Source organism: Macaca nemestrina, chromosome 15 (assembly GCF_043159975.1).
Source record: "Macaca nemestrina isolate mMacNem1 chromosome 15, mMacNem.hap1, whole genome shotgun sequence".
NCBI classification, from domain to species: domain Eukaryota; kingdom Metazoa; phylum Chordata; class Mammalia; order Primates; family Cercopithecidae; genus Macaca; species Macaca nemestrina.
Window position 1 is genome coordinate 51,629,696 of NC_092139.1, and position 27,631 is coordinate 51,657,326.

General features: G+C 42.0%; 1 protein-coding gene and 1 non-coding gene across 6 annotated transcripts; both read right to left on the bottom strand.

The window, feature by feature from the left end:
• Window positions 1–428: 428 nt before the first annotated feature.
• Window positions 429–27,484, bottom strand: LOC105486848 (sorting nexin 5). Of its 5 annotated transcripts, XM_024794433.2 has the most exons (14): window positions 27,354–27,484; window positions 27,048–27,130; window positions 15,709–15,813; window positions 14,113–14,223; window positions 12,740–12,861; window positions 11,083–11,206; window positions 10,297–10,392; window positions 9,065–9,170; window positions 8,902–8,977; window positions 7,836–7,875; window positions 7,664–7,750; window positions 6,281–6,440; window positions 1,930–2,015; window positions 429–1,234 (listed from the first exon to the last, which is right to left on the bottom strand). In XM_024794433.2, the coding sequence occupies exons 2-14, from the start codon at window positions 27,096–27,098 to the stop codon at window positions 1,184–1,186; spliced, it is 1,215 nt and encodes a 404-aa protein (XP_024650201.1). In that variant the 5' UTR covers window positions 27,099–27,130; window positions 27,354–27,484; the 3' UTR covers window positions 429–1,183. The 5 variants fall into 5 exon arrangements, with proteins under 5 accessions (XP_024650201.1, XP_011748228.1, XP_011748225.1 ...); XM_011749926.2 differs by lacking the exon at window positions 27,048–27,130 and having other exon boundaries at window positions 27,354–27,449; XM_011749923.3 differs by lacking the exon at window positions 27,354–27,484 and having other exon boundaries at window positions 27,048–27,192.
• LOC112427578 (small nucleolar RNA SNORD17) lies at window positions 21,337–21,573 on the bottom strand. Its single transcript, XR_003019226.2, has one exon. It is a non-coding gene; the product is annotated as a small nucleolar RNA SNORD17 (small nucleolar RNA).
• Window positions 27,485–27,631: the final 147 nt, after the last annotated feature.

Consider the following 27,631-nt stretch of genomic DNA (forward strand, 5'->3'; position numbering starts at 1 on the left):
GTATAACCTAGATCTGTTGCATGCCCAGTTCACAATACTGGTTCGCACTCCTATGAGAATCTAATGCTGCTGCTAATCTGACAGGAGGCGAAGCTCAGGCAGCAATGCTAGCTCACCTCTTCCTAACAAGCCATGGACCTGAGGCTGGGGACGACTGCCCTATGGTAAAGCCCCTGGTCAAAATGCAAACCTCCATCAGGTCAGGAGCAGACAGACAAACCCAGATTTAGAGACCATCTAAAAAAGGCCTGGAGTATTTAAAAATGTTAAGACTAGGACAAATTTCCCCTGACACCACCCCACCCCCCTGCCCCGACCCCAGGACTCTGGGCAGACCCTGAAACCCTTGTAACCACCGCCAAAGCCTAGCACCACCTGCATTCCCGGGATACACCCTGGCTTTGGTTTCCACAAAAACAGGCTGTATGTTAGTAGCACGATTATTTTATTATATGCTTTATAAAAAAACAAATGCCCAAAGACATACACCATACCCCCCTCACCCCCCAATGGCCACTAGGGAGGGAGCTCATACTCTTCCTAATGTAGATCTGGCCATCTTACAAAGTAGACCACATTATGTTTCCATATATACCCATAGATATTTCTCTCCCCTCAAATATTTGTATCTCAACTAAAAAAAGGAGGTGCAAAGAGTATATAAAGATAAATGAGATTTTCTTGCTGTTATGTTTCTTGCTGTAGTCAATACCAGATGACTACCAGTGGAGTGACGGGCAAAACAAAAACACAAACCCCACCTTCAGCGAGGAATGGAAGGTCTGTTACCTGCCTCGAGCAGCTGAACCACCTGCTGCAACTGGCACCTCCCTGACAATCATGGGTTTGTAGGGACATAGGCCCGGCGATTGCTTCTACTTGTTTCCAGAAGGCAAATGTCTCCTACACCCTTTCTCAGTAACTAAAGACGAACTACAGGAGAACCCAGTATTTAGATTCTGCCCAGAGGTATTAAATGCACAAGGAAAAATTAGTTTGTCCAAGTAGCAAGCAATAATGTTTTTAAACCAACATGGTTAAATGTTAAGATTTGTAGAAATCAAAATATTTATTCACATAATTTTAAACTTGAAGCTAATAAATTTTCCGTGGTAATGATTTAAGTGCAAGTGATGCTTGGCTTTCTTTCACATTCATTTCTTTTCTTCTGAGTGAAGGCATATCAGTTATTCTTGAACAAGTCAATACAGCTCTGCAAAAGGGAGACATTGTTCTGTGGGGAAAAAAGTCAAGGCAGACCAATGAATTATTAAAACTTGCCATATGCCTGTAATGACTCAAGTCCACCAACATAGCTTTTCACAGGAGATTTAAAGTCAGCCAGAGCAAGCTGGCCCTTCTCTTCATGAAATCCCAGGTGAACTGCAACGTACTACTCATCCCAATTTCATGTAGGAGAGCTCCTCTCCCTCAGTGGGTAAGGCTACCAGCGAAAGAGCTGATGTTCGCCCAGCACCTCTGCCCTCACCTGCTTGCTCCTAAATGTGATCCTATTTACTATAACTTTTAGACACTATCAGTGCGTTGTTCTATGAAGGTGAGGGCCTTGGAAAGATGGAGTAAGTTGTGCTAGAAATTAGGGCTGGTAGCCGTAGCTCACACCAGTAATCCCAGCACTTTGGGAGGCCAAGGCAGGTGGATCGCCTGAGGTCAGAAGTCCAGCCTGGCCAAAATGGTGAAATGCCATCTCTATTAATAGAAAAAAAAAAAGTTGCTAAAAATTAGTCATGGGTGACATTATAAACAAGACTACAAATAAACAATGAGTGGCTCCCATCAACTAAGTACTACAGAGGATTAATACCACAAGGCCACCCCAATTGCCTGATGACAATGGGTTAGTAAACTGGGAAATAACTTGGGAAAACACCATAAAAGATGTTGGCTTCATTTGTAGAAAACACTTACCCTGGCATGTTTTATTTCCAGTTCAGACATTTCAATTAGATTCTTTCTAAATGCTGCCACTCTCTTCCGTTTGAAATTTATCAGTTCTACAGGAAGAAAAAATGCTTATGAAACCCAACAAAAACTAAACAATTTTCATGTTCACTTTAACTACCAAATGGCATTCTTACAAATGGTCTCCAAAGCTTTCATGCACCAGCATTATTTTCTCACATTTGTATTGTCTCTGTGACCAGGACACACTAGACATCTATTAACGGTGGTGATACAGGTATCACTGTCTTTAAGTGGAAAACATCACCGCATCACCAAGCATGGTGAGTTGGAGGGCAGCAGCTGGCAACCTGGAGAACATGTGATGAGCAGCCTCACTCTCACCCTCTAGGTACCAGTGACTGGGAACAGGGCTGGAGTATGGGTGCTGGTGAGCCACATACTTCACCAATGGCTTGTGAAAACCTTCTCAAAAGACACACCAGGTTTGTGCAAACAATGTTCAGCATCACTAACCATTAGGGAAATGCAAATTAAAACCACAATGAGATTACCTCACACCTGCTAGAATGGATTTTCTCAAATAGATGAAAGATCAGTGTTGGCAACAATGCAGAGAAAGGGGAACTCTTCTACACTGTTGCTGGGGATGTAAATTAGTACAGCTACCATGGAAAATGGTGTAGAGGTTCCTCAAAAAACTAAAAATAGAATTACCATATGATCCAGCAAACCCATTTCTGGGAATGTAACAAAAGGAATTGAAATAAGTATCTTAATGGGGTATCTGTACTTCCATGTTCACTGCAGCATTATTTACAATAGCCAAAATACAAAATCAATTGAGAGTGTCCATCAGCAGATGAAAACAATGTAGTAGAGACACATAATACTATTCGGCCTTTAAAAAGAACAAAATTCTGTCATATGGGACAACATGGATGGATCTTAGAGGACATTATGCCAAATACAATAAGCCAGGCACAGAAAGACAAACACATTACATGATCTCACTTATCGGTAAAATCTTAAGTTGAACCCCCTAGAAGTAGAGAATAGAATGAGGGTTATCAGAGGATGAGGGTGGGGTTCTGGGAAAGGTGGGAGCAAGAGAATGGGTAGAAGGCTGCAGCTAATAAACTCAAGGAATAAATTTTGAGATATATTGCACAAAAGGGTGACTAGAGTCAATAATGTATATTGAAACAGTAAATTTCAAATGTATTGCCACTGAAAAAATGAGATGTCAATTAGCTTGATCTAACAATTTCACACTATATACCTGTATCAAAGGATCACAATGTATTCCATAAATGCAATACGATGACTTGTCGATTAAAAATAAAACTTAAAACATTTTAAAATCCGAAACAGTAAAAACTGCTACTCGTATTCAAGACAGGTTTACTTGATGATCTTTAGGGCATGCTTCCTTTTCATTTACTCCTATTGCCATCAGAATTCAGCATTAATGACCTATTGGAAATTGGAACAAAGAATATGCGTGTCTCGCCCTACTACCTTCATTAAATTTTGACATTAAGTTCTGTCTTGCAGTTTTGCTTGAGTAAAACTTTGACCATCACTCAACCTTCTGCTGGTGCTCAAGTGTTCAGAGCAGACTCACCCTCCTCCTGCCTCTAGTGTTGTGCGAAAGAACTACAATATAGGCAGCCACATCCGAGTTAAAAAGTCACAAATTTCATAGTGATATGTTAAGTCTATAGTGCTTGCACTACAAGGTGATGTTTATCAGTCCCTTGGATATCCTGGGTGAAAATAAGCTCCCTGCCGTCCTCTGGACCTACACATAGTACCAGGGCTCCATACGCTAACTACTCACCTGCTGTGAAACCAGCCCTTACCCACTGACTCAACTCTAGTCAGCTCAGCTACAAGTCTCAGAAAGCACTTGTACCGGCCGGGCGCGGTGGCTCAAGCCTGTAATCCCAGCACTTTGGGAGGCCGAGACGGGCGGATCATGAGGTCAGGAGTTCGAGACCATCCTGGCTAACACGGTGAAACCCCGTCTCTACTAAAAAATACAAAAAACTAGCCGGGCGAGGTGGCGGGCGCCTGTAGTCCCGGCTACTCAGGAGGCTGAGGCAGGAGAATGGCGTAAAAACCCGGGAGGCAGAGCTTGCAGTGAGCTGAGATCCGGCCACTGCACTCCAGCCTGGGCGACACAGTGAGACTCCAAAAAAAAAAAAAAAAAAAAAAAAAGAAAGCACTTGTACCAGAGGCAAATACAGGTTAAGACCCACCAATCTCAGCATTCTATGTACCTATTTTGCATTTTGAATATAGGATATAATCAATGTGGGCGAAAACTTTAGGCAGTAAAGGTAGACCTGAATTGGCATCATTTTTTAAAGTTTTGTGTTTTTTCTTTAGTATCCTCTAAAATTGCCAGAGCCATGGAACTTGCCTATAAGATTTTAACTCAGTAGTTCTGAAGTGTGTATGTTTCCTTGAAAATTTTAGTTTAAAAAAAAAAAAAAAAAAAAAAAAGCTGTAATTGTTTCAGGAAAAGGGTAGCACGAAGGTTACTTTGGAAGAAACCAGGACAGCCTCAGAGCCTATCTACGTGACATTTGCCAGGAAGCTCTGTGGCTTACAGTTAAGGTATTATATTATAACCCTGAATAGACAAAAAGACAAATGATTAGAACTCTATCAAGTTTAGGTTTCCCCCAGGTAGCTTTAGGCATGTTGATGAACAGATCATTTCCCTACGTCTAGATTACCCAACCACTGGGAAACCAAGTTAGGAGAAAGCTAAGTTAAGATACGAATTTTTCATGGAAACATGAGTTCAGGGGGTGGGGGCTGAGTCCAATAGTGCCCGACTACAACTACTCACATTCTGGGTAATCCATTCCAACATGTGCTCTGGCATGTTCCATGGCTCCTGAGAACCCAGAGAAGATCCACTAAATCCTCTTAGGCAAGGCAAGGACTACATATTACACTCATGTTCAGTGGAAATGGTAAAAGTCCTCTGCTGAGGACTGAAATGGGTAAGGCAAGAAAGAACCCAGTGGACGTGGACATGGACATGGACCGGACTTGTGATCCCTGCAACCTGCATGTGTGTGCAACAGCATGCATGTGTGCACACACATACATTTCCTAGCTCAGTCCACTGAAGGGCACAGAAGCAGAGATACCCCAAAACAATGAGCATACTCAGATGCTGGTAACTGTTCTCAAAGAAAAAGAACCCTGGCTCCCTGAAGAAATGGCCAGTTTCAAGGCTGGAGTAGAGAGTAAGATTAGCATAGCCTATTGCTCTAAAAGAGGGGTTAGGGTGTTACAACCACATGCCAGCTTAAAGGTGATCCTATTGGAAAAGTCTGGACAAGCATCAAAAATAACTTGGTAATAATGAATCCCAAACCATTTTAAAAACTGGGAATTCATGACTCTAATAAAGAAGATAAAGGAAATCTGAGAAAAGGGAAGGCTTTTTGTAGGAGAATGACAAGTGCCAACTTGGGTAGGAAAGTTAGAGCTGGAGATGAGGGAAATCGTCTTTCTCCAACCATCAGAGTAACAGCTGCTTTAGGTAAGAATCATTAATACATGCTAAATCTAGGGAGGAAGTTTGATGAAGACCAAGATATTTGCGTGGTCTTAAACTGCCTCACCACAGACTGATGGGGGTTAAAACAGTAACTACACAGTGGAGAAACTGGATTTGGATACTATCTAACTGAGTAATCAAAATTACCACCACAAATGAAGGAGAAACACAATGTTCAATCAGAAGTGACACCCCAAGAAGGGCATATTACTTCTATTCTGCCAGGAACCCATAACCAGATCTAAAACATGAGGACACCAACCAAAAGTCAGAAATACAGGAATTGTAAAGAGATTCTCTAAAAAGACTGATATCATTAAAAACTAAGAACTATTCCAGAGTAAAGGAGACTAATAGCTAAGATAACCAGATGCAATCCTAGACTGGATCTTGTAGAGGACATCAAGACAAACATGAATAGACAGCAGATTGTAGTACCAAAGTTAAATTTATCACAGCAAATAACTGTACTGTAACCATACAAGAGAATGTCTTCAGTCTTAGGACATAAACAACAATGTTTTTAGGGCTAAAAGGAGCATGATATATGCAACTTAATCTCCATTGGTACAGAAAAATCAGGTGTGTAACGTTTGTAAGTACACAAAGCCATGAGGGTGACTGTGCATGTGCAAGTGATAAGGCAGATGGGGTGAAGTGCTGACACTGGGTGAAGGATAGATAGGTGTTTTTTGCACTATTTGTGCAACTTTTCCAAGTTTGAAATTATTTTCAAACTAGAGTACAGAAAGAAGAATGTCCCTGCTCAACCTTCTTTTGCAGATTCGGAAAGTTGTTCAAATTTCTGGCAGCACTCCTGCTGGTGTGCCTCAGCCAACTTGACGTCTTTGCTCTTTAACCGGGCTTTATCCAGAGCTTTGTTTGAGTTTTCATAGTCAATGAGGGCTTTGGTGCGTCTGTATAAGAGATCCTGGGAAAAAAATTAACAGGTATACATACTAAATATCTAAACCAGTCTAAAAAATAGCCCAAGTGCCAATGTACCACCTGAGATGTTAAGTGGCAATAATCTACCTCTACACCTTCCCTCTCCCAGAGTATTTTTAAATCTCCAGCTTCGGCAGCGATAAGCAACGCTGATAGCTTTGTTGAGAGCTTTTTTTAAGAATCCCTTATATGAATCAAGTGATTACTCAAGAGTGAAAACAGAAGAACTATTTTTTTTCAGTTAATTCAGTAAACAAAGTTAACTTCAAAAATTAAATCTTGTGCATCAGAACACATATACAGTCACTGCTGGGTAAGTGAAGTTGAGAGCTGCTAAAATAAAACTGGGCAATTAAGTTAACCCTGCCCTGCAAATCCTGCTTCTGGTAATCTACCTTGGAGATCCACTTAGTCAGACATAAAGGTTCTTTGCAATCTTACAACAAAGTAGAAATTACTTCAGTATCTGAAATCTGCAATTATGATGTATAGATTATACATTTAAAACTAGGTGAAATAACTGATGGGTGAAACTACTAGGCCAATTTTTGTATATACTCAAATAATCTTAAGTGAGATCAAATTCCATGAAAGAAGAAAATAAGCTACTAAAAAAGTATGTTTTTAAAAACTCCAAGATTCAGAAAACATGCCAAAGGGCAAATTAACTAAAATAAAACTACATGATGGGGGAAAAATAAATTTTTACTCTTACTTTCTGATGACATTTCAGCCTCAGAGGGCATAGAATCCTATCTAATTTTATTTTGCCTGATTTAATACATTTCACATAAAATTAAAACATATTTGTTCAGGGCAATGCAGACAATGCATGTTTCATTCCCAAAGGTTATTCTGCTTACCAATTTGCCCATATATGTATATAAAGCCTTATGGCTCAAAGGCTGCAGGGATACTTGCAATTCAATAAAAACTCCCAAATCTTCTCTGCCCCAGCAACAGCCCTTTCTGCACGTTGTGTCCCATATCAATGACCTATCATCCCCCAAACTATTACCTGTCTACTGCACACAACCCCCACAGTGCTGTCAGATACACAAGCTTTATGGATACAAGGCCAGAGAGGCATGTCATTCATAAAAACAAGTCTGATAAACTCTCATTCTGCCCCTTTGTGTAAAGAAACTTTTTAAACAGACTTCTGGTCCTGCATTGCTCCGAGAAGCTGAGCAACTCTCTTCCTACCTTAGCAGCTTCGATGTTGAGCATGTAGTATCGGAGGAGCTCTGTTAGCTTCAAATCTTCATCTGATGACACTCGACCCTCTACTTTCTATATAGAAAAGGAAAGGTCACCATCAAGGCAGAAAGCTACAGATTATAAAATATGTTATGAAGACCAACACAAAAATCCTTACCCTAAGTTTTTCAAATAGCTCAGCAACCTTCAACAGGTACCTGAAAATGTACATGTAATTTTGGTGTAAGGTCTTAAATCATCTATAAACATGATCTTACCAGCATGCAAGACAGGAATGAGTCAACTCAGCAGTCCGAGCCTGTGGCGCTTTAGCGTTAATTTGAAAGTGCTCTCACTTCAACTGACCCCAAATAGTAGAGAAGATGGTCACAAAACTACACACATGTACAACACCACACTCAGCCTCTTGGTGACCCTTTGGTCATCCTGCCATGTGCCCAAATATTCTTATTAAATGCCAATGCTGTGTTAACCAAGGTCAGGTTCTAATGAGCTCTGCTATGGGCATCGCAAAGCAGTAAATATGCTATTTAATTTATCATGGTTCTGCCATTAGCCTTTCAATTTCAAGTCAGAAGTAATATCACCTGTTTTGCCAAGCCTGGATGTTAAGTAAAATATTGTCTTACACCAGAAACACTCAGGATGCAGAAACTGAAACACATATGTAAGTGCAGAGTGAAAATGGAAGGGTTTTTAATTCAATGAATGAAGATAATTTCAGAAAACTGTACATCAAAACAGCTGTGTGTCAGACTGGGGTCATTAAATTATTCTCATGACCACCATAACCAAATCTCTTCAAAGTCCAGGGCAGAGGCACATGTTCTCCGGATCTCCTGGGGCTGCATCACAGGCCAAAAAAAAAAGGTGGTCTAGGGCATTACCAGGCAAAATGGCAAGCACCAATTGCCAGGGGAAGATTCAAGATAAACTCTCACAAACGCCAAAACTAAAGAAAACAGGCTTTTTAAGTGTGACAGAAACTATTGCTTTGACAACATTTACTGTATTTGTTCACATATAGAAGAGCCCAAGTGCCTACAATTGTCTTGTAAGTGTCTTATGTCCAGAGAACATGTAAGATGAGTGCTGGACACTTGTCTTACTGAGCTTTTAACTCCACAGCAGGACCATATAGTCATTACTCATTTATGCTTTTAATTTTACCACTCAGCACTTGTCAATTGGGTTTGGGGAAATGCTTTTCCAAAAAAACTTACTTTTTGATGACTGTGGGCTCTTCTAAAGCCAGGCTATGTAAGCAGGCTGCAGTGTGGATATAGTCATCGGCAACATCTGCAAAAACAAGGACAAGTCTTTTTATCCAAACACAGCCAGGCTCATCAGCAAAGCTGTACGTGACTAGTGGTAAATGATATTTACTTTTATGAGATCTGGTCATTTTGTCAGCTTTCACACAAGAATCTTTGATCCTATTGTAATAGTTAATAAGGAAGTTCTTCTCTTGCTCAAAGAAGTCATCTACCTCCTAGAAGGAAGAAAAAAAGAACCAGACATTTTATGAATGTGAAAATATACTATCCCTGTAGCCTTTTATATTTATCAATATAAAAATATATTGCTTAGAACATGGCAAATAAACACGAGTAAAGTTTAACCTCTACAGATCAGGGAATTACAAATTTACGATACTATTTCTTAACCAAGGCTGGCAAAAACCAAGGGCTGGCAGAAAATGTCTACAGAAGAATCACTTAACAATCCCCAGTAAAACTGGCATCCTAAGACCCAGCTATTTTACACTAGTACAATGGTTCTACCAGGTGGAACATGGCCACTTAGCCTTGCATACCTATCTGTGTGTGAATGAGGGTTTTTTTTCTCGATTAGTTTCAGACTGGGAGGAAATCCAGGTATCTGGCAGGCACTGGCCAAGGATGCCAATGCCAAATATCCCATAATGCATGGATACAGGACTGTCCCATACACCTTAAACTGGACTAAGTCCGAGTTTCCTAATTTCTGATGATGCCCTCTCTACTGAGCACCTGTATTCTGGGCTCCCTGGAATGGCAGAGGCAGATACCAGATAGTAACTATAAGGGTTACTCAGTTACAAAGGAATGAGAAGGCCGAGAAGAAAGTAAATCATACCTATAAGGGTAATGGAAATGTTTGGAAATTTTTGTATTCTTATCTTTGTGCTAACGCCTTGAAATACAATATGTAAATAAAATCTAAAGTTTGGTTCCTTAGTTGTGCTAGCTAGGTTACATGTCAAGTGCTTCTCCATCACCTGTAGTTGGTGACCAAACTGGACAGTGTAGTTCCGAGAATGGGATAAAATACTGATCTTGTATAAAATACTGATCTTGTATATTATTTTAGAAATTAACTGAGTAATCTCTCTCCTTACAGAAAAGGAGAAAATGAAGCCAAGTGTGGAAAGGTTCAAGTTGCTTCTTGGAGAGAACAAGGTGCTTTGGGAAATAAGTGAAAATTGAATAAGTAGATGAAAATTACCAAAATCTGAAGAAAACTTACATTTCTTAAAAGTTAACCATCTGCTTCACAAGCATCTCTTTCAAAGAAATAAAAGGTCATCTACTCCCAAAGAAGTCAAAAATTTTCTCCAACAGCCAAAGGTCACTAACCTTAACTCCTGTAAAAAGGACTTCATCAGCACTTTTCACCACACTTTTGAAGAAGCCACCAAACATCTCTTTAGTATTTTTCCGCCTCACACTTAGCTAAAGGAAGAAAATTCCAAAGAACAGTTTATATGGTATGTATTTTTCTAGGTTCTCTTAAAGAAGTTCTGAATAACATTTTAAGTAATCCTCTTTATTACTACAGGCAAATGCACAAAGTATCTTTAATTCTGCCTTAACCTCCAAGCTTTAAAAACAACTAATGGCTAAACCTAAACATAGGTAGGTCATCTCATTCTAAAAGGCTTAAGAGATTTTGAAAGACTGATAGAAGCCAAGTCTTACTGGCTATGAAATCCTTGGGAAAATTACTGTTCTCTTCTATACATATTAAGTAGCAAAAACCAAAACATGTTAAAAAGAAAAATAGCATAAAAGTCATAATTCAATAACAAGGGTAGCTGGGAAGAAAATAAATTACACAAATTTTAATTCCCTTAAAATGAACGTAGTTAACTCGGGATTGTTAAGAAATTAAGGGATGTTTGGGACTGTTAATTTCTTAAAAAGAAATCTAGGTTTTGGAAGGGGAAAGAAGTCAAAATTTTCTTTAAGCAGAGTTTTACAAAAAATGACCTACACAATGAAGGAAAAGCAGCATCTAAAAAGGTTTCCATTGTGTAAGAAATTCAAAACTCTAAAGCAGTCAATTTTTTAGAAACTATCAAGAACATTTTGAAAGTATAAACATTTGAAGTGGATTATCAAAACGGAATAAAAATGTCTTACATCCTGATCATATTCCAGGAAAACATGAAAGTTGCGATCTTTACTAAGAATAGCGTGAGAAGAAAGCCGCTGAAGAAAGACTTCATGGGAGGAGACAGTCTTCTTAAAAACAGCGAGATATTCACTGAAAAGAGATGCGCACACAGCATTCAGTTGACACAGCTCAACTACCTGACCAATACCACTCCTGGTTAATTCTATGGCTCTGCTCATGCCACCACATAAAACACTGCAACTGGACCAAACAGTGTTTCAGTATAACCTGGTGTCTAGTTAGATAAGGCAATTGCCATTTTTGAATCTGTGGAATAAACCTATGGAGGAAAGCAATGTTGTCATTGGATTTGATGGTTCAAGTCCATGAGCTCCCAAATCTACATGCAATTACTGTTAGCTAGCAGCCACAGAACATTTGTTTCTTTAAAGCAATGAAAACCCTATAACTCTGCAGCCTGAGTACACGGCAAGAGTCTCATGAAGCTAAAAGTTAACAAAAATTACAAAGCAGCTTTATCTCAACCTAGACATTAAGGGTCACCTTAAAATTCCTAATGGTAGAAACTTGGGTCTGTTGTGTTCAGTGCCTCATTCCCCAGAGCTGGTCCCAAAGCCACTCAAGTGTCTGCTAAATGCTTTCAGTGCCTGGAGGTTTGAGTGCTGCCCTAGATGACACAGGGGCTTGGGGGACTCGGAGCTGATGGTGGAAGAGCGGAGGAATGAGTACTTTTCAGCTAAGATGAGGAAGTCAAGGACGGATTCACAAGAAACTTTCCGAAAATCTATTTTTGTTTGAAAAAAATAAATGACAACCAGATTAAAATATACTTGCTGCCTATAGACCTGGACTTCCTCTTTCAAATCAATGTGATGGTTACTGAGAATGCTGCTCTGTAAACAGCACTCATTATTTGGTCTGGCCCCGGGACAGCTCACTATAATCTCAGCACTATGCGAGGCAAAGGCGAGCCAATCACTTGAGGCAAAGGCGAGCCGATCACTTGAGCTCAGGAGTTTGAGACCAGCCTGGGCAACATGACGAAACCCCATCTCTAAAAAAATTTTAAAAGTTAGCTGAGTGTGGTGGCATGTGCCAGTAGTCCCAGTAACCATGGTCCCAGTTACTCAGGGGACTGATGTGGGAGGATCACTGAAGCCTGTGAGGTGGAGGTTGCAGTGAGATAGCACCATTGCACTCCAGCCTGGGCAAGAGAGCAAGAACCCATCGCAAAAAAAAAAAAAAAAATTTTTTTTTTTTTCATGTAACAGCATTCATTACAATCTAGTTTCTTCTAAACGTCTAGTAATCAACCTTCTGAAAGAAAAGTTTTGTACATTATGAGCAATTTATAAAGGCACAAAAGTTTATTTCCTCACTGTGCCAGACTAGCATCCCTAATAAGTATGCTCTACATATGGGAAAAAACAACTAGTCTATCAGGTATTAGTGTCAACGGCCTCCAATGAATCAATGTGTGAAGTACAAAGACCATGCCCCACACTATGCAAGATGTATTACTAGTTTTAGAAAATGACGCTAGTGACGTAATTAACAGCTGCACTTAAAACAAAATTAAGTCAGGTTCTTCTACTTATTTTTGTATACAGCACCACTTTTCTACTTCTCAAAAGACAGAGCCCACCAGGAAAATCCACTTACGCTTCCAGTTCTTGTTTCATCTTGGCAAATTCCTCTTTGGTCATAGACCCTTCACCTTCTCCCAGTTTCTGCATCTTCTCTCGAGGACCATCAAAGTCGGGCTTCGTAGGAGCAGGTGGAATCTGCAGCAGAGGCAGGAACTCATGAGCCTCTTGTCCCAGCAGCGATGTTTTCTAGTTGGTGCCTCATTCTACTGTTGCTGGTCCACAGGAGACAACCACTCCACTCCTGTGGGGCTATTTAAAAGTCAACTCCTGTTTTTTCTTAACCTTCCTTATTTTTTCTGGCCACTTAAAATGAGATGTCTTCCTGAGAGTTGCATATTCACTTTGATGGCAATCATGTGTTCAGTTTATCCATTACAGACAATTGTTCAGAGCACAACAGTGTCTATACTGCTTCAATGTTGGCCTAAAACTAGTACAACGAATGCCAAACACCAACGATTAGCCATCAAGATTATACAGTCTCCAGTATTCCAAAAGAATTTTTTTCCTAATCCCAAAGGATAATCAAGGACTCTAATTTTGAATGAACAGAACATACCTAAATATAAGCTTCGGTACTAATTTTGTTTATTAAGAAATCATCATTTGGACAGATTCTTCAGTCTGCCTGGCAGGACAAAATGCATGGAAATCTCCTTTAAAATCAGTTTAAGTCTGTTCCTGCAGCCAAGAATTAACAATCAAGGGCTGAAAACTGCCTCTTTGAGCACTTTTTTTGTTTCTGGGAGACAAGAGTCTCGCTCTGTCACACAGGCTGGAGTGACGTGGCATGGCCTCGGCTCACTGCAACCTCTGCCTCCCAAGTTCAAGCGATTCTCATGCCTCAGTCTCTCCAGTAGCTGGGACAACAAGTATGTGCCACCACACACAGCAAATTTTTTGTACTTTTAGTAGAGACAGAGTCTCATTATGTTGCCCAGGCACGTCTTAAAATCCTGAGCTCAGGTGACCCACCCACCTCAGCCTCCCAAAGTGCTAGGATTACAGGTATGGCCTCCTTCAGCAACTTTTGAGAAATTTTATCACAAACTAGTACCAATACTAATGTTTCCTAGAAATCAATTCTACTGACCCTGGAAAAAAACATACCAGAGAAAAACCAAACCTAAAGGTAGGTAAGACTGAAGTCATTACACTGTTCACACCCCTTTACAATGTAAATAATGTAAGCCTGGATGCACCACCTCAAAGCTCTAATACTATTTCCTTCACATATTTTCCACTTGACAGTTAGCAAATACTCCCACAGGTAGATGAAATCTAACTTTTCACAATCCATTACAAAAAGTGGATATAAGTCTCTTTTACACTAAATGCATAGCAAGGCAGAAAGAACTAGCTTATTTGATTTTCTAAAAGACTCACAATAAGCCCAGCATAGTCTGTTGTTTCAATAAGAGTGTCATGTAGCCACACAAAGTCTTCATGTTGCCTTGTGACAGAAAACTCTGGGCTCTGAAACGTGGGCAATGTGGTCTGTAAAGAAAGAAAGAAATTAACTGGTAACCACGACTTTTAGATAAGTGATTTGGGTTTCCTGGGCTACATGGCAGAAAATTCTGCATAATACATCATAGTATGATCCAGTAAAGAACCAAGCAGTAACACATGATCTCCGATCATGAAAGTCCCAGCTAAGCTTCAACCTGAACTCTAAGGATTTCTCCCCAGACTCCACCTTTCTGAAGCTTGTAATGAATATCCAATCAGATAATCTACTGGTAGAAGTTCAGTTCCAAGAAGTAAGCCACAACCCTAATTCTATTTTTTTGTTTCTGTGTACTTTTTTTTTTGTATATATACATTTTTGGAACAGGGTCTGGCTGTCACCCAGGCTGGAGTGCAGTGGAATGATCTTGGCTTCTTGGCTCACTGCAACCTCTGCCTTCCAGGCTTTCAAGCCATCCTCCCAACACCTCAGCCTCCTGAGTAGCTGGAACTACAGGTGTGCGCTACCACATCCAGCTAATTTTTATAGTTTTGGAAGAAAGAGGTTTTTGCCATGTTGCCCAGGCTCAATAGATCTGCCTGTCTTGGCCTCCCGAAGTGCTAGGATTACAGGTGTGAGCCACCCAACCCAGCCCCAAATTCTACTTTTGTAAGTCTGAATTTACCCCCCACCCCCAACTTATAACAAAAAAGAAAAATAAATTTTAAAAAAACCTCTTAGCTGTTACTTACTATGGTTCTAAAAATTGTCCCTGGCTTCCTTCCTTTTCACTCCAGTGAATGCTGATTTTACCTCCTTTGATCTGGTAAGCTCAGGCAGAGAATTATGTCACCAGTCTTTTTACACTGCCTCTGGAATAACTGAAGTGTGCTATTCAAGCTGCCCAAGCGTTAAGAAAAAACCACATGGGAAAGGTCCTTCCCAATTTAGTAAATGCTGAAAAAACAGCAAGCTACAGAGAGAAACTTCCCTTGGATGCAAATTAAAAACGAAGGTGGGGCCCCGGGGTGTGGTGGCTCTGGCTCAAGCCTTCAATCCCAGCACTTTGGGAAGCTGAGGCACATCATTACCTGAGGTCAGGAGTTTGAGACCAGCTTGGCTGACACAGTGAAACTCCATCTCTACTAAAAATATAAAAATTAGCTGGGCGTGGTGGCTCAGGCCTGTAATCCCAGCTACTCTGGTGGCTGAGACACGAGAATTGCTTGAACCCGGGAGTTGGGGATTACAGTAGCCAAGATGGCGCCACTTCATTCTAGCCTGGGCAACACAGTGAGACTGTCAAAAAAAAAAAAAAAAAGAACCCACAGCCCAGGGCTCTGCCAGAGCAGAATGCTGCTGCCAAAATGGCACTCACCTGATGCTTACTGTGAGATTAGGGAAGTTCTCACTTAATAGTGCTACCCTATGAATAGCAACTGTTTCAAGCTCAGGGAATCTCTTCTCACATCCACTGTGAATAACAAGGCTGCAACCTAGCACTGTATGTATTACCACTGTTTGTTACTTACCTTTGTGTGCACTGTAAATTTGACTTTATCTCTCTCACTGAGTGCATCAGGTATGTCAATCTGAAGCGAGGGATCAACATTCAGGTCCACAGATACAGATCTCAGCTGAAATACATTTTTTGCATATTAGTTTCAAACCCATTTGGCCCTAAAAAATTACTCCAAAAATGAGGAGTTACTAAAAAGCAGTTTATACATAGATCATTTAGAAATGTCAATTGAGACATTTCTAAGTTTATTCGAAACTGAGGGGAAGCCCCTTCTTCAAATGCATTGGTATATCCAAAGTATTCCTGTAATGTAAACAAAACAACTGCTACAATAATGTCATGTACATTACATATTTTTATGCCTACATGAGAAATACATTTGGCCAAATACCTGACTGTACACTAAGGCCTGTACAGTACTAAAACAGAACAAAATCTTGAATTCTTACATAAATGCCAAAGTACAATGAACATTCAAGAGGCATTAACCAGGCCACACAAACATCTGACAGGAAAACCTAGGGAGATGGCACAGAGAACAGCCATGAGGAATAGGATCCTGGGTGGAGAGTTCAGAGTAAACCTGGGACTGTTTCAAATAGCCAAGGAATCTAGACAGGAGGGGTGAATTAGAAAAACCAACCAAGGCCTTACTTAATTAGTACAATCCCACTGTGGTTACACATGAGCAACAAGTGTGAGCGCCGCTCTGAATACTCAACTAATTTTGTGAGCTGGAAATTCAGAGGAAAAAACTACGTAACTCCATTTCTGCCAGTCAAAGAGAGAGAGAGAGAGAGAGAGAACAGTGGCAGCACTGATAGGAACTGGGCTATTAGGGAAAAGTAACTTAAATAAAGGTAAATTAAAGCAGACAAGGTGGTGGCCAATCTGAAAGCCTGATACACAAGGCACGAGGAACTCACAGAGTAAGCCTCTCATTGCCCCATTCCTTTTACTGTAAAAAGTGCTAAAGTTGTCATAACACTGGATTACCCAAAGCAGGGAATGCCAACTGAAGATTAGAATTAAGAAGATGAGGTATTTCACTCCAAATTTCCCTTTGGGTCCCTTTCTTGAAACTAAAAAGTTCAAGACTAAAACTATGTACTTAACCTCTAAAACTTGAAAATCTAGTCAATCAGCTACAAAAAGACTAAATACATTCACTAAAAGCACATGGATTACTTAAAAGTTTCAAGTACTTCCCTTTTCCTTAAGCACTGTATATTTCTAATTCTGAAAGCCAGAGGGAGATATCACAATGGCTTTCCTCCCAGAAATTAAGCTCAAGTAGTCACCAGAAGTTGATTTTTAACAGCAACTATTAGTAACATCAAAACAGATACTTTTGAGTCCTCACATCTCAACCTAAGTACTTTTTCTTCCAAATGAATTATCGATAATTCCTATGAAACCTGCTTGTCTGGCTTAATTTTCACATGTCCATTTGTGAGATCTCTGCAAACAAAGATAAAGCTTCAAGGTCAGAGACTTCATTTGATCGTAACTGTGACTCCAGCTCTGGCATATTTTCTGATAAGAGTTTCCTCCCTTCTGCTGAGTTAACACTGGGCAAATACAGCCTTTAAAAACAATACCTCAAACCATTAACTGAGATGTGCAGAGGAATACCAACGACTCTACTGATCTTAGGCTTATCTGTCAAGGTCAGGCAGGCCCAAGAACAGGAATTCACAGAGCCAGGCATAAGAAGTAGCCATGGTCTCTGGAGGAGACATAGGGCATCTCACAGGACAGGTCTAAGGTGCGTTTCCCAGAGCTCTAAAACTGCCACATTTCCTAAGATTCCATTTCCTAAAGAAGTTACAAACCCTGACTTCTAGCACCGCTCAAATGAATATGCTGACAGTTCCATTTTTGCTCACAAGCCCAGCAAACTCACTGAGCCTGTGAACCCCATATGGGATACCCTTGGAACTCAAATAGGAGGACCCAAGGGGGATGTAATCAAGTAAATGCAGCTCATTCAAGCACCACAGTTAAAGCTATAATGGATGCTACCAGCTGCTTTAGCTGCTTTTCATTCCTCTGAATAATTATCTTCTGTTTTCGTTCCTTTTCCCATGTAGAGGTAATACCCCCGACTATACCTGTCTTCCTTCCTGGTTAGTATAGAAACATTTTTTGTTTCAGAATGTGATGAGGACAAAAAGAAGAAAACTACTAGGTATGAGTGACTGCAACCACAGCATATCAAACATCCGAGCTTCACTAGCAGCCATTTTTCGCCCAGACATTTCACTCTAGGAAGGGATTCAAGGTAAAATCCAATCACTTGACATGATAGTCCTAACCACCAAATAAGCGCAAATACTGCAATTCTGTATTTGGACCTAAAAGAACTGTCTAAAAGAGAATACTGGCAAAATCCCTCAGCATCCAGGCCATCACCAACTCAATGTCCCTCAGGCACAAGTTAAACAAACTTTCTCATACTACAGCATATAACCCTCCAGATGAGACAAACATGGGTAGAAAGTAATGAAATGACTAGAGCTTCTAAGTCAGCATTTGTACCCTCACTCAGGAAGCATCAAAAGTGTAACTAAAAGTTCAGCATTCCTTCTTCTGCTTAGTCAACAAACCCACTCCACAGTGCTACAGAACTTGCTAAATAATGACCAGGCTCCACTCTTCCCCTCTCACTTGCCTCTGCCTCCATCTCCCTTAGCTTGAAGGGCTCAGAGTATTCCTTAGCCCTGCTAGCCAACACTGAGTCTCTGCCTTAGGCCACAGATGTTAAAATGTTTACAGTGGCAGTTTACAACAGCTGACAAAGCAGGCTTCAGAACCAAGTCCCGCCTTGGGCATGCCAGACCTTTACCATGCAAAGTTTTACCTCTTTTCCAGATTCCTTAGGTCACTTGTAAGAATCAAACTGAAAATATACCTACTCTCAAATAATTTAAGTTTTAAAACTGACTTCTGGCTGGGTGTGGTGGCTCACGCCTATAATCCCAGCACTTTGGGAGGCCAAGGTAGGCAGATCACCTGAGGTCAGGACATCGAGACCAGCCTGACCAACATGGTGAAACCCCGTCTCTACTAAAAACACAAAAATTGGCCAGGCACGGTGGCTCACGCCTGTAATCCCAGCACTTTGGGAGATAGAGGCAGGTGGATCACAAGGTTAGAAGATCGAGAACATATTGGCCAACATGGTGAAACTCCGTCTCTACCAAAAATACAACAATTAGCTGGGCGTGATGGCGCACACCTGCAATCCCAGCTACTCAGGTGTGGCCTAAGACAGAGACTCAGTGTTGGCCAACAGGGCCAACTTTGCATGGCAAAGGTTTGGCATGCCCAAGGCGGGACTTGGTTCTGAAGCCTGCTTTGTCAACTGTTGTAAACTGCCACTGTAAGCATTGTAACATCTGAGGTAGGAGAATCGCTTGAACCCAGGAGGCAGAGGTTGCAGTGAGCCGAGATCACGCCACTGCACTCCAGCCTGGGCGATGAAAGTGAAACTCCGTCTTAAAAAAAAAAAATTAGTCTGGCATGGTAGCACGTGCCTGTAATTCCAGCTACTCAGGAGGCTGAGGCAGGAGAACTGCTTGAACCCGGGAGGCGGAGGTTGCAGTGAGCTGAGATCGCACCACTGCACTTCAGCCTGGCAACAGAGCGAGTCTCCAAAACAAAACAAAACAAAACAAAAAACAAAAATCTCAACAACCCAGCCTGAGCAATATATTGAGACTTCATCTCTATTTCAGAACTTTTTAAAAATTTTAAAAAGCCTGATTTTTGTAGATTTCTCTTGAAACTACTGGTTCATGTATTCAAAGTTTTAGGTAAAGTTTCAGTTCATGATGTACTTCCCCCTACCAGGTCAATCCTTACAATACAGATTATAATCAGCCTTCATGGTAAACAAGAGGTAAACAAGCACAGCTTCATTTGGAAAGCACATTTTCAACTGTTTTAAGAAATCGCGATGCTTTTGGTAAGAGAGCCAAAGCACTTCTCTAAAAGGAGAAAAGCAGTTACGGAATCCCTGTGCATTTCCTCACCTATTCATCAGCTTCCCAGCTGGGGCACATCAGACACGGGCTACAGGACAACCCTGCAGATCTTGAGCTCCTGTCCACCAATCTTCATAAACTCACTTTTGGCCCAAATTTCACTTACGACTCACTGTGGCACAAGACAATGATCCCAGCAAAGCTGCCTCTTCAAAAGGTTTAATGGCTCACAGAGGGCAAAGGGCACCTGGATGACTGAACACCACAAAAGGGAAGATTCAAAAACTCAGAACACACGAGGAGAACAGAAAAAAATACAGATTTTTCTAAGTGGTTATGGTGACTGCAGACACAGCGCCAAAATGAAAAAGACACAGTCCAAAGAAGTTAAACTCCACAATCTCTGATCTGTTAAGATTGGAGCTAGCTGAACCGTCATTTAAATCTAATTAGTCATCTAAATCTAATAGTCATTTGCATACAATGTAAGACATGTATACAATATGCAGTGCTAGCCCGTATTTTCCTATTTGAATATCCCACATTAATTACTGCAGATAGGATAAAAAACAGAGGTATCTATTTAAATAACTTCCTAGTTTCCATTCCAAAAGCAGGAGATATGTACTTAAGCAGCACATGCTACAGTGTCTTCTTTCAAACTGTTCCTAGCCTCCAGGGATTTTGTTTTGTTATGCCTCATTCCACTGCCTAAGAAAACTAAGATTTTGCCAGAAAGAGGGCCAATATGACAAATCACCCACGATTCTTAGCATGGAGCCAAGAAGTCTGCCTCCTTGATCAGATTTTCAGCTGGAAAGGTATCCACACCTTGCCTAGTCCAATATTCATAAGTAAGGACATAAAATTCTAAGATGTTCTGTCACACTCTAGGTTTGTATTACTGTCCACAAACGTTAAAGATTCACATGATACATATTTAGGAAACATATGTTACTTTGTTACTGTTTGAACTCTCAGGAAACAATGTTCCCATTGGTGCTCTGAATTGTTACTGTTCTCTTCCATCCTGAACATAACTAATACCTACTTAACTGTGTTCAATCTCAGCTGCAGATTATGGCACTGGTGTGTGAAAAACAACTGGTTCAACTAACTATAAGCAATACATCAACTCTGCCTTTTTTTTTTTTTTTTTTTTTTGAGACGGAGCCTCACTGTCGCCCAGGCTGGAGGGCAGTGGCACAAGCTCAGCTCACCGCAACCTCCGCCTCCCGGGTTCAATTATCCTAGATACTCCTGCTTCAGCCTCCTGTGTAGCTGGGATTATAGGTGCACGCCACCACACCCGGCTAATTTTTGTATTTTTAGTAGAGAAGGGGTTCCACCATGTTGGTCAGGCTAATCTCTAACTCCTGACCTCATGATCTGCCCGCCTCAGCCTCCCAAAGTGCTGGGATCACAGGCATGAGCCACCGCACCTGGCCCAAATCTGCTTTTACAGGTATTGGCTCTCATTCCCTAGCCATTAGTTCTCACCTTCCTGTAATTCACGCCTGCAATTTCTTAGTCCCCAAGGAAAACAGAACTAAGGACTTCTAACAGAAGATCTCAGTCTACTAACATAGCTAATAGCTATTAAAGCTACTCAGGCATCAGCTTAATAAAAAACTGAAAGGCTGCAGCAAGTGATCAGATTTTCACCACTCATCTTTGTGAGATGGGTCCCAGAGAGCCCCATCCCTGCTGACACCAATCATTCTTACCGGTAGCCTGCCAACACACAAGCAGTTCACAGTAGAACACTGCAGACTGCAGGGCATTTGCAGGCTACATAGCCTCAAGTTCCTAGAACAGGAACTGAGGCTTGGAAGGAGGTCAGTGCAGCGCACTCAGCGAATGGATAAACTGAATCATCATTTCACAAGGCTGCAAGCCCATGCACTAATGGAATCAACGTGGAACCAGAGTTAAATTACTGCCTTAAATATCTAATGCATGTCAAGAAATCCATTAATTATTATGTACCGAAATTATAATACTTTCAAATGAATTCACAAAGCAAAAGGGTTGAACTACATGATCTGTAAGGATCTCCTGGCAGAGAAATCCTAGTGGGAATCAATACACCACTGCTACCAAGAAAGCAGGTCCAACAAATGAATAACAGAAACCCAGCCAGGCAGAGAGGTTCTTGTCTGCAATCCCAGCACTTTGGGAGGCTGAGGCAGGAGGATCGCCTGCGGCCAGGAGTTTCAGACAAGGCCTTAAAAAAAAAAAAAAAAAAAAATCAGCTAGGCTCGGTGGCCTACGCCTGTACTCCCAACACTCTGGGAGGCTGAGGTGGGAAGATCACTCGAGCTCAGGATTTTGAGTCTGCAGTGAACTATGATCAGACCACTGAACTCCAGCCTGGGAGCAGGCTGAGATCCTGAGACCCTGTCTCAAAAAGTAAAAAACAGAAATGCCAATTTCCTTTATTCAGAGCTAAAGGCCTTCCCTACTACAGAATCCCATCAAGGCTCCCTCCCAAAAGTTCACTGGCATATCAAGTCAGCAAGCCCCCTTTTTTTTGTAACAGGCTCTCACTCTGTCGCCAAGGCTGGAACAAGCCCTCTTCGACAAAGGTTAAGATGGTCCGTATTACTCATGTGGATGAGGGTGTTGAAGGACGTTCACTGCCTTCCATGGGTCTCACTTCATGATCAAACCAAGATGAATAGGAAATAGGTTTCAGAATTTACCTTTACCAAGAAAGATGTTTCAGCAACAGTGGTAGAGCTGCTAGTTTGAACTTAAACTTGGTCATCTCAGTTTGAGACATAAATGGCAGCATGGAGAGCAGGCTGCCTGCTTTTTGGTTGGACATTTCTTTCACTCTGAGTTTGAGGTACAGCAAATTTCCCAAAGCATTCAGATGTAAATATTCCAATACTCAAGCCAGGGGCCCATTCAGGAGACTGAGTGCGGGAGGCTGGCCTGAGCCCAGGAGTTGGAGACCAGCTTGGACAACACGGCAAGACTGTCTTGAAAAAAAGAATTCTAAACAAAATAAAAACAAGAATTCAAAATAAAATTCATGAAAGCTATAGGAAGGCTGGGGGAAGAAGTCCAACATTGTATCACCCGCCAGCTACCAAGTATCTAACAGCACAATGTCCTGGCTTTGCGGTGCTCTTGAAAGAAAAAGTGAAAACCCTGTGAGGGGAGCCATCTGGATTTGTATTCCTCACCATTTACCATGACTAGAATGCTGAGGAGTGTGCCCTTCAGAAACTGAGCTTTTCAGGCAGAAAATTATACTTTTCTCTCCAGACCATATAGGAGTTCCTAAAAAAGTTATGCCAAAATGTAAAAAGGGGAAGAGTCAAGCCAAGGACCTCCATTTCTAAACTGAAGTCTTGGCTGCCCCTCAAACTGCAATTTACACAACTCCTCCTTAGGGACTATGGTTTGCCTTTAGGCAGCATGCGAAGGTGTGAATCTCTTTTAGACCTTGTCAGAGTACCTCAATGGCCAATCAGAAAATAGGTATTAAGGGTGAAGAAGCCACTTTTTGGAAAGTTAGATCATGCAGAGAAACTTAATTTATACTTTAAAAAATCAAATTTACCACATTCATGTGAGATGAGAGCTATCCTATGGCCATCTTCCTTTACAATTTCAGTAAGACAAGACAGAACTTACAAAGCTCTGAAATAGTTTTCTCACTGTTGGGTCATTAAAATTAGTCTGTTTCTTTAAATACTATTTAACTTCACTACACACTTGTTTGACCACAGGCTGTTTGAGACATTCAGGGTACTAACCTATAGAACCGTTCTCACCTAATTTGCTCAAGCAACAAGACCCTGATAATAAAGACAGCAAAATGTTGAAAACAGCAGGATTTTAAACCAAGTTCCCCTCTGTAGCACAAGAAACTCAGGTAGGTTTCCAGTGTCCAAAGCTGGCACTCACAAACATGAAGCCCTCCCTTTGTAACCCTCAAGTACCCAGAACCTGCTGAAGAAAACCATCTTTCACCACCTTTTGATATGGTTCCTCAATACTAGTGGAAAAGCTTAATTCTCACAAAGATATTCAACAATGCTAATTTTTACATGGCATGTTACTTCCTTAGGCAAGATTAATAGAAAACCTGAAAAATTCGCAACAAGCACACAAAGACCAACTTCTGTAACACAACCTGACCCCACTCATATCACATCATTTTAGAAGGAAGTCCGTTTAAACCAGTGATTCTCAAGCAGGCAATTTTGACTTCTTACTATCACCATGGGAGGGGAGGAGTCCTAGCAGTGGCCAAGAACGTTGCTTAACATCCTACAACAGAGGGCACTCCTCAACAAAAGTGATCAGGCCAAAATGTCAACACTGCTCCCCAGCCTGAGAAACTGAATTTTAAACTAAACCTCTAGTTTAGATGATCACTAGGTCTCAACGATTGCGAGTTTACAGCTCAGAAACAATTCTACAAACTTAAAGCCTTGGCCAGGCACAATGGCTCATGCCTGTAATCCCAGCATGTTGAACTGGATGGTGAAACCCCGTCTCTAGCAAAAAACAAAAAAAAACAAAACCTAGGCAGGCATGGTGGTGCATGCCTGTACCCCAACTACTCAGGAGGCTGAGGTGGGGGCGATCACCTGAGCTCCCCAGGTCGAGGCTGCAGGGAGCTATGATCGTGCCACTGCACTCCCGCCTGGGTGACAGCCAGACCCTGTCTCGAAAAAAGCCTTTTGGCCATTTCTACCTATGGCCGAAATAATGTGAGAAGATAACGACCTTTTAGAGTATTCACAAATGGGGATCTTAAGACACCGAGTACAAGTTACTGAACTAGAACTAAGGCGTGGGCAGCTTGATATGTCATACTTCCTCAACTTAGAAAATAGTTGCAAGGGTAGCATAAAGCTTCAGTCCACAAAATTTGGTAAGTTTGGACTTGCTATGGTATTGTTCAAAGTTCAGGATTGTTCCTATACTAACGAATTGCACTCCATCCTAGCTAATGGAGAACAAAAATACCCCTAGAGCAGTTTCCATACCAGTTAAACATGAAACCAGAGCAGCAGTACTTAGTCTACAAACACTCTTGACTAGCTAAGAGGACAGATATTCACCAAAGTCCCTGTAACAAAGCAGTAAGTAAGTTAAGGCCAAGTTGTTACTGTCAAGGAAGGAGAACCCCCTAGTCAAATATAGCACTAGGCTGGGAAGGTTGAGTTCAAATACCAGCCTGGTCAACACGGTGAAACCCGGTCTCCACAAAAATACAAAAATTAGCCAGGCATGGTGGTGCGCGGACTGTAATCCCAGCTACTTGAGAGGCTGAGGCAGGAGAATCGCTTGAACCCAGAAGACAGAGGTTGCAGTGAGCTGAGATCGCGCCACTGCGCCTGAGGGAGACTCCGTCTCAAAAGGGGGAAAAAAAAAAATCAAAAAACAATCTTTGTCATTAGTAGAGGTCCAGTTAGGAACCAAATCAACCATGCATCTCTTCCCCTGAACTATTTCTGAGGAAGGCAAACCAAACACCCTCAGCTAAAGAATGTAACAAAATGCCAGTGTCTGGCTACCAGACGCGACTTGACACAATATTCCCTTTCAGTTTTGCTGAATTAGTCAAAATGGGTATTGGGCTAGAATTCAAAATCCTGAAGAATCAAGTATGTCCCCCTACCTTAGTTGGTCTTAACTCCATCCTCAGGGGAATTCCAAACCAAATTATCAGGGGGGCATTTTTAAACATTTTAAGTAACACACAAAACATTTCAGTTGACTACTGAAATTGTATTATGGCAAAAAGTTGCCCAGGACTTGGTTTCCCATTATTTCATACTTGCCCCAAACTCCCTTTCAGTTAATGATAACACCGTAATACCATCTAGGCCAGACCACTGCAGGGTATCAGCATCAGCAGAGATCAGAAAACAAAAATAAAGCCACGCGTCAGGGTAATTATTTAGTTTTATTGTCTCTTTATTCCTGTAATGTAAAAAGGAAAATAATGCCATATAACCCTCTTCACTACAGATACCAACAGTTTCTGGAGCCTCTAAAACAGGTAGGAAATGGACTTCATAACTATTCTCCAATTTTGATGGAGGATCAGGGTGATGGAAAAGTCATTTAAAAAACCAGGCGCAATATACTGTACTATCAGACTGGGGTGAAGCAATTGAGTCCTTTTACCTAGCTGACTCTGAATCAAGACAGCTAAAATAATGTATCAGAAAGAAAGAAAAAAAACAAAATGCTACCAAAACCCCCATCCAGTATCTACCCTTTATGGAGAAAAGTACCTTTATAATGTTTTACAAAGAATCGTGGTCTCAAGTTTCTACCTTGTTTTAGTAAAAAAGAACTTTCAAAGAAAACACTCTTAAACAACCTCCTGTATACAAAGCTCTATTTCAATAATTAACTCAACAATGATACCCTTCTTGGAACAATCCAGCCGCTTTGAAACTACGGTATCTACTTACTAGATGAACACGTTTCTCTATGGAGGTGCCTTTAATTTCTCAAGAGATGTGTAAGTTAAGACGGCTCCAAGTTACACTTTAGAGAGCCTTGTATTTTTAGAGGTTATTTTTCATCGGTCAGAAAAACTTATGTCGACGATACTGCACGAAAGGTTGCTCACAAACCATGCATCGCAAAGCTAACGAGGCAAATTTAAAGAACCAATGAAACAGTGGAGGCTCATCTCTGAATCTTTAATTGGCTATTGCAATCTCAATTTATTGCATTAATAATCTTTTAGACCTCAAGATACACGTGACCTAGGGGCAGTTTACATTAATGGACAAGACTTAAAAATAGACACCAAGTTCAGCAAGTATTTGAGCACCTACTAAAAATTACACAACTCCCCACAACAACGCATTTTGCGTTTCTGAAGTTGTAGGAAGCATGTTCGGACACCTGATGGAATTTCCCAAGATGTTTGGGCTCCCCCCACCAAAAAAAAAGGCGGGGGGAGAAAAGGGGGGAGCATTTTGGGGGCAACAAACCAAACTGGTCTGTCTCATGTTAAGTCAATTCCACGTTCACCTACAGGTCACCACGAAGCCGAGGGAAGTTTTAAAATGAACATTCCGGGGTCTCCAGAGATCCTCTCTCCAAGTCCACTCGGCACGGGCGCCTGAGCCGGGGCTAAAGTCCCGCGTCTCCGGTTCTATCCTGAGAGAATCCGGGGGACCCACAGGGATTCCCCAGGGCAGCCTTCAGAGAAGACGAGGAACAGGGGCTGCCCGGGCCTCACGGGTGCTTCCCGCGCTAGGGATGGCCACGAGCAGCCAGGGCCTACGGACGCGCAAGGCAAAGAATATAGCCACCCAGGAGCTCGCAGGGCCACCCGCCCAGGAGCCTGAGGTGGGGAGGACCTCACCTTGCTGCGGTCCTCCTCCTGCTGCTGCAGCAACTCGGGAACCGCGGCCATGGCGACGCGGGACTCGAGCAAGGGCCGCCTGACTGTGCGAGGAAAGAAGAGGCTGGGCCGCCGCCGCCTGGGCGCCTCTCGGGGGCGGCCACGGCCCCGCCTCCGCCAGCCTCCCTGCCCGACGGCAGCAGGAGGCCTCCGGACTCCGCCACCATCCCAGCTGCCCCGGGAGCAGGCGAGCAGGGCGCCACGTGCTCCCCCAGTCCCCGCTGCCGTCCATCTTGGAGCCGGGCAAAGACGCCACGCGGAGCCTACCCTTGCTACGCTCCACGAGGAGGCCGCCGACCGCAGGGCCGCGACGCGGACGCAAAGCCACGGACACTCTCCCAGGAAGATGGGTCTAGAGAAAGACTGTGTTTCGGTGCCGGGGGAATTTATTCCTCAGCCCGAGTCCAACATGGCGGCGAGCGCTGACGTCACCAGATCTCGTGAGAGCAGAAGGGCGCGATTTAGAGGCTCCCGCGCTTCGGAGACGCCGGCCCTTCAGCTGGGAGGAAGTACTCCCTGCCTCTAGCTGGTGGCGCGTCGGCGGA

Excerpts from the sequence above, each read along its gene's own strand:
- LOC105486848 (XM_024794433.2), bottom strand. The coding sequence starts at position 27,098 with ATGGCCGCGGTTCCCGAGTTGCTGCAGCAGCAGGAGGAGGACCGCAGC. Across the intron at positions 7,876-8,901 it reads GAGCCCACAGTCATCAAAAA|GTACCTGTTGAAGGTTGCTG; the intron begins GTAAGTTTTTTT and ends GTACATTTTCAG. Across the intron at positions 1,235-1,929 it reads TGGAAATAAAACATGCCAGG|AACAATGTCTCCCTTTTGCA; the intron begins GTAAGTGTTTTC and ends TTTTCCCCACAG.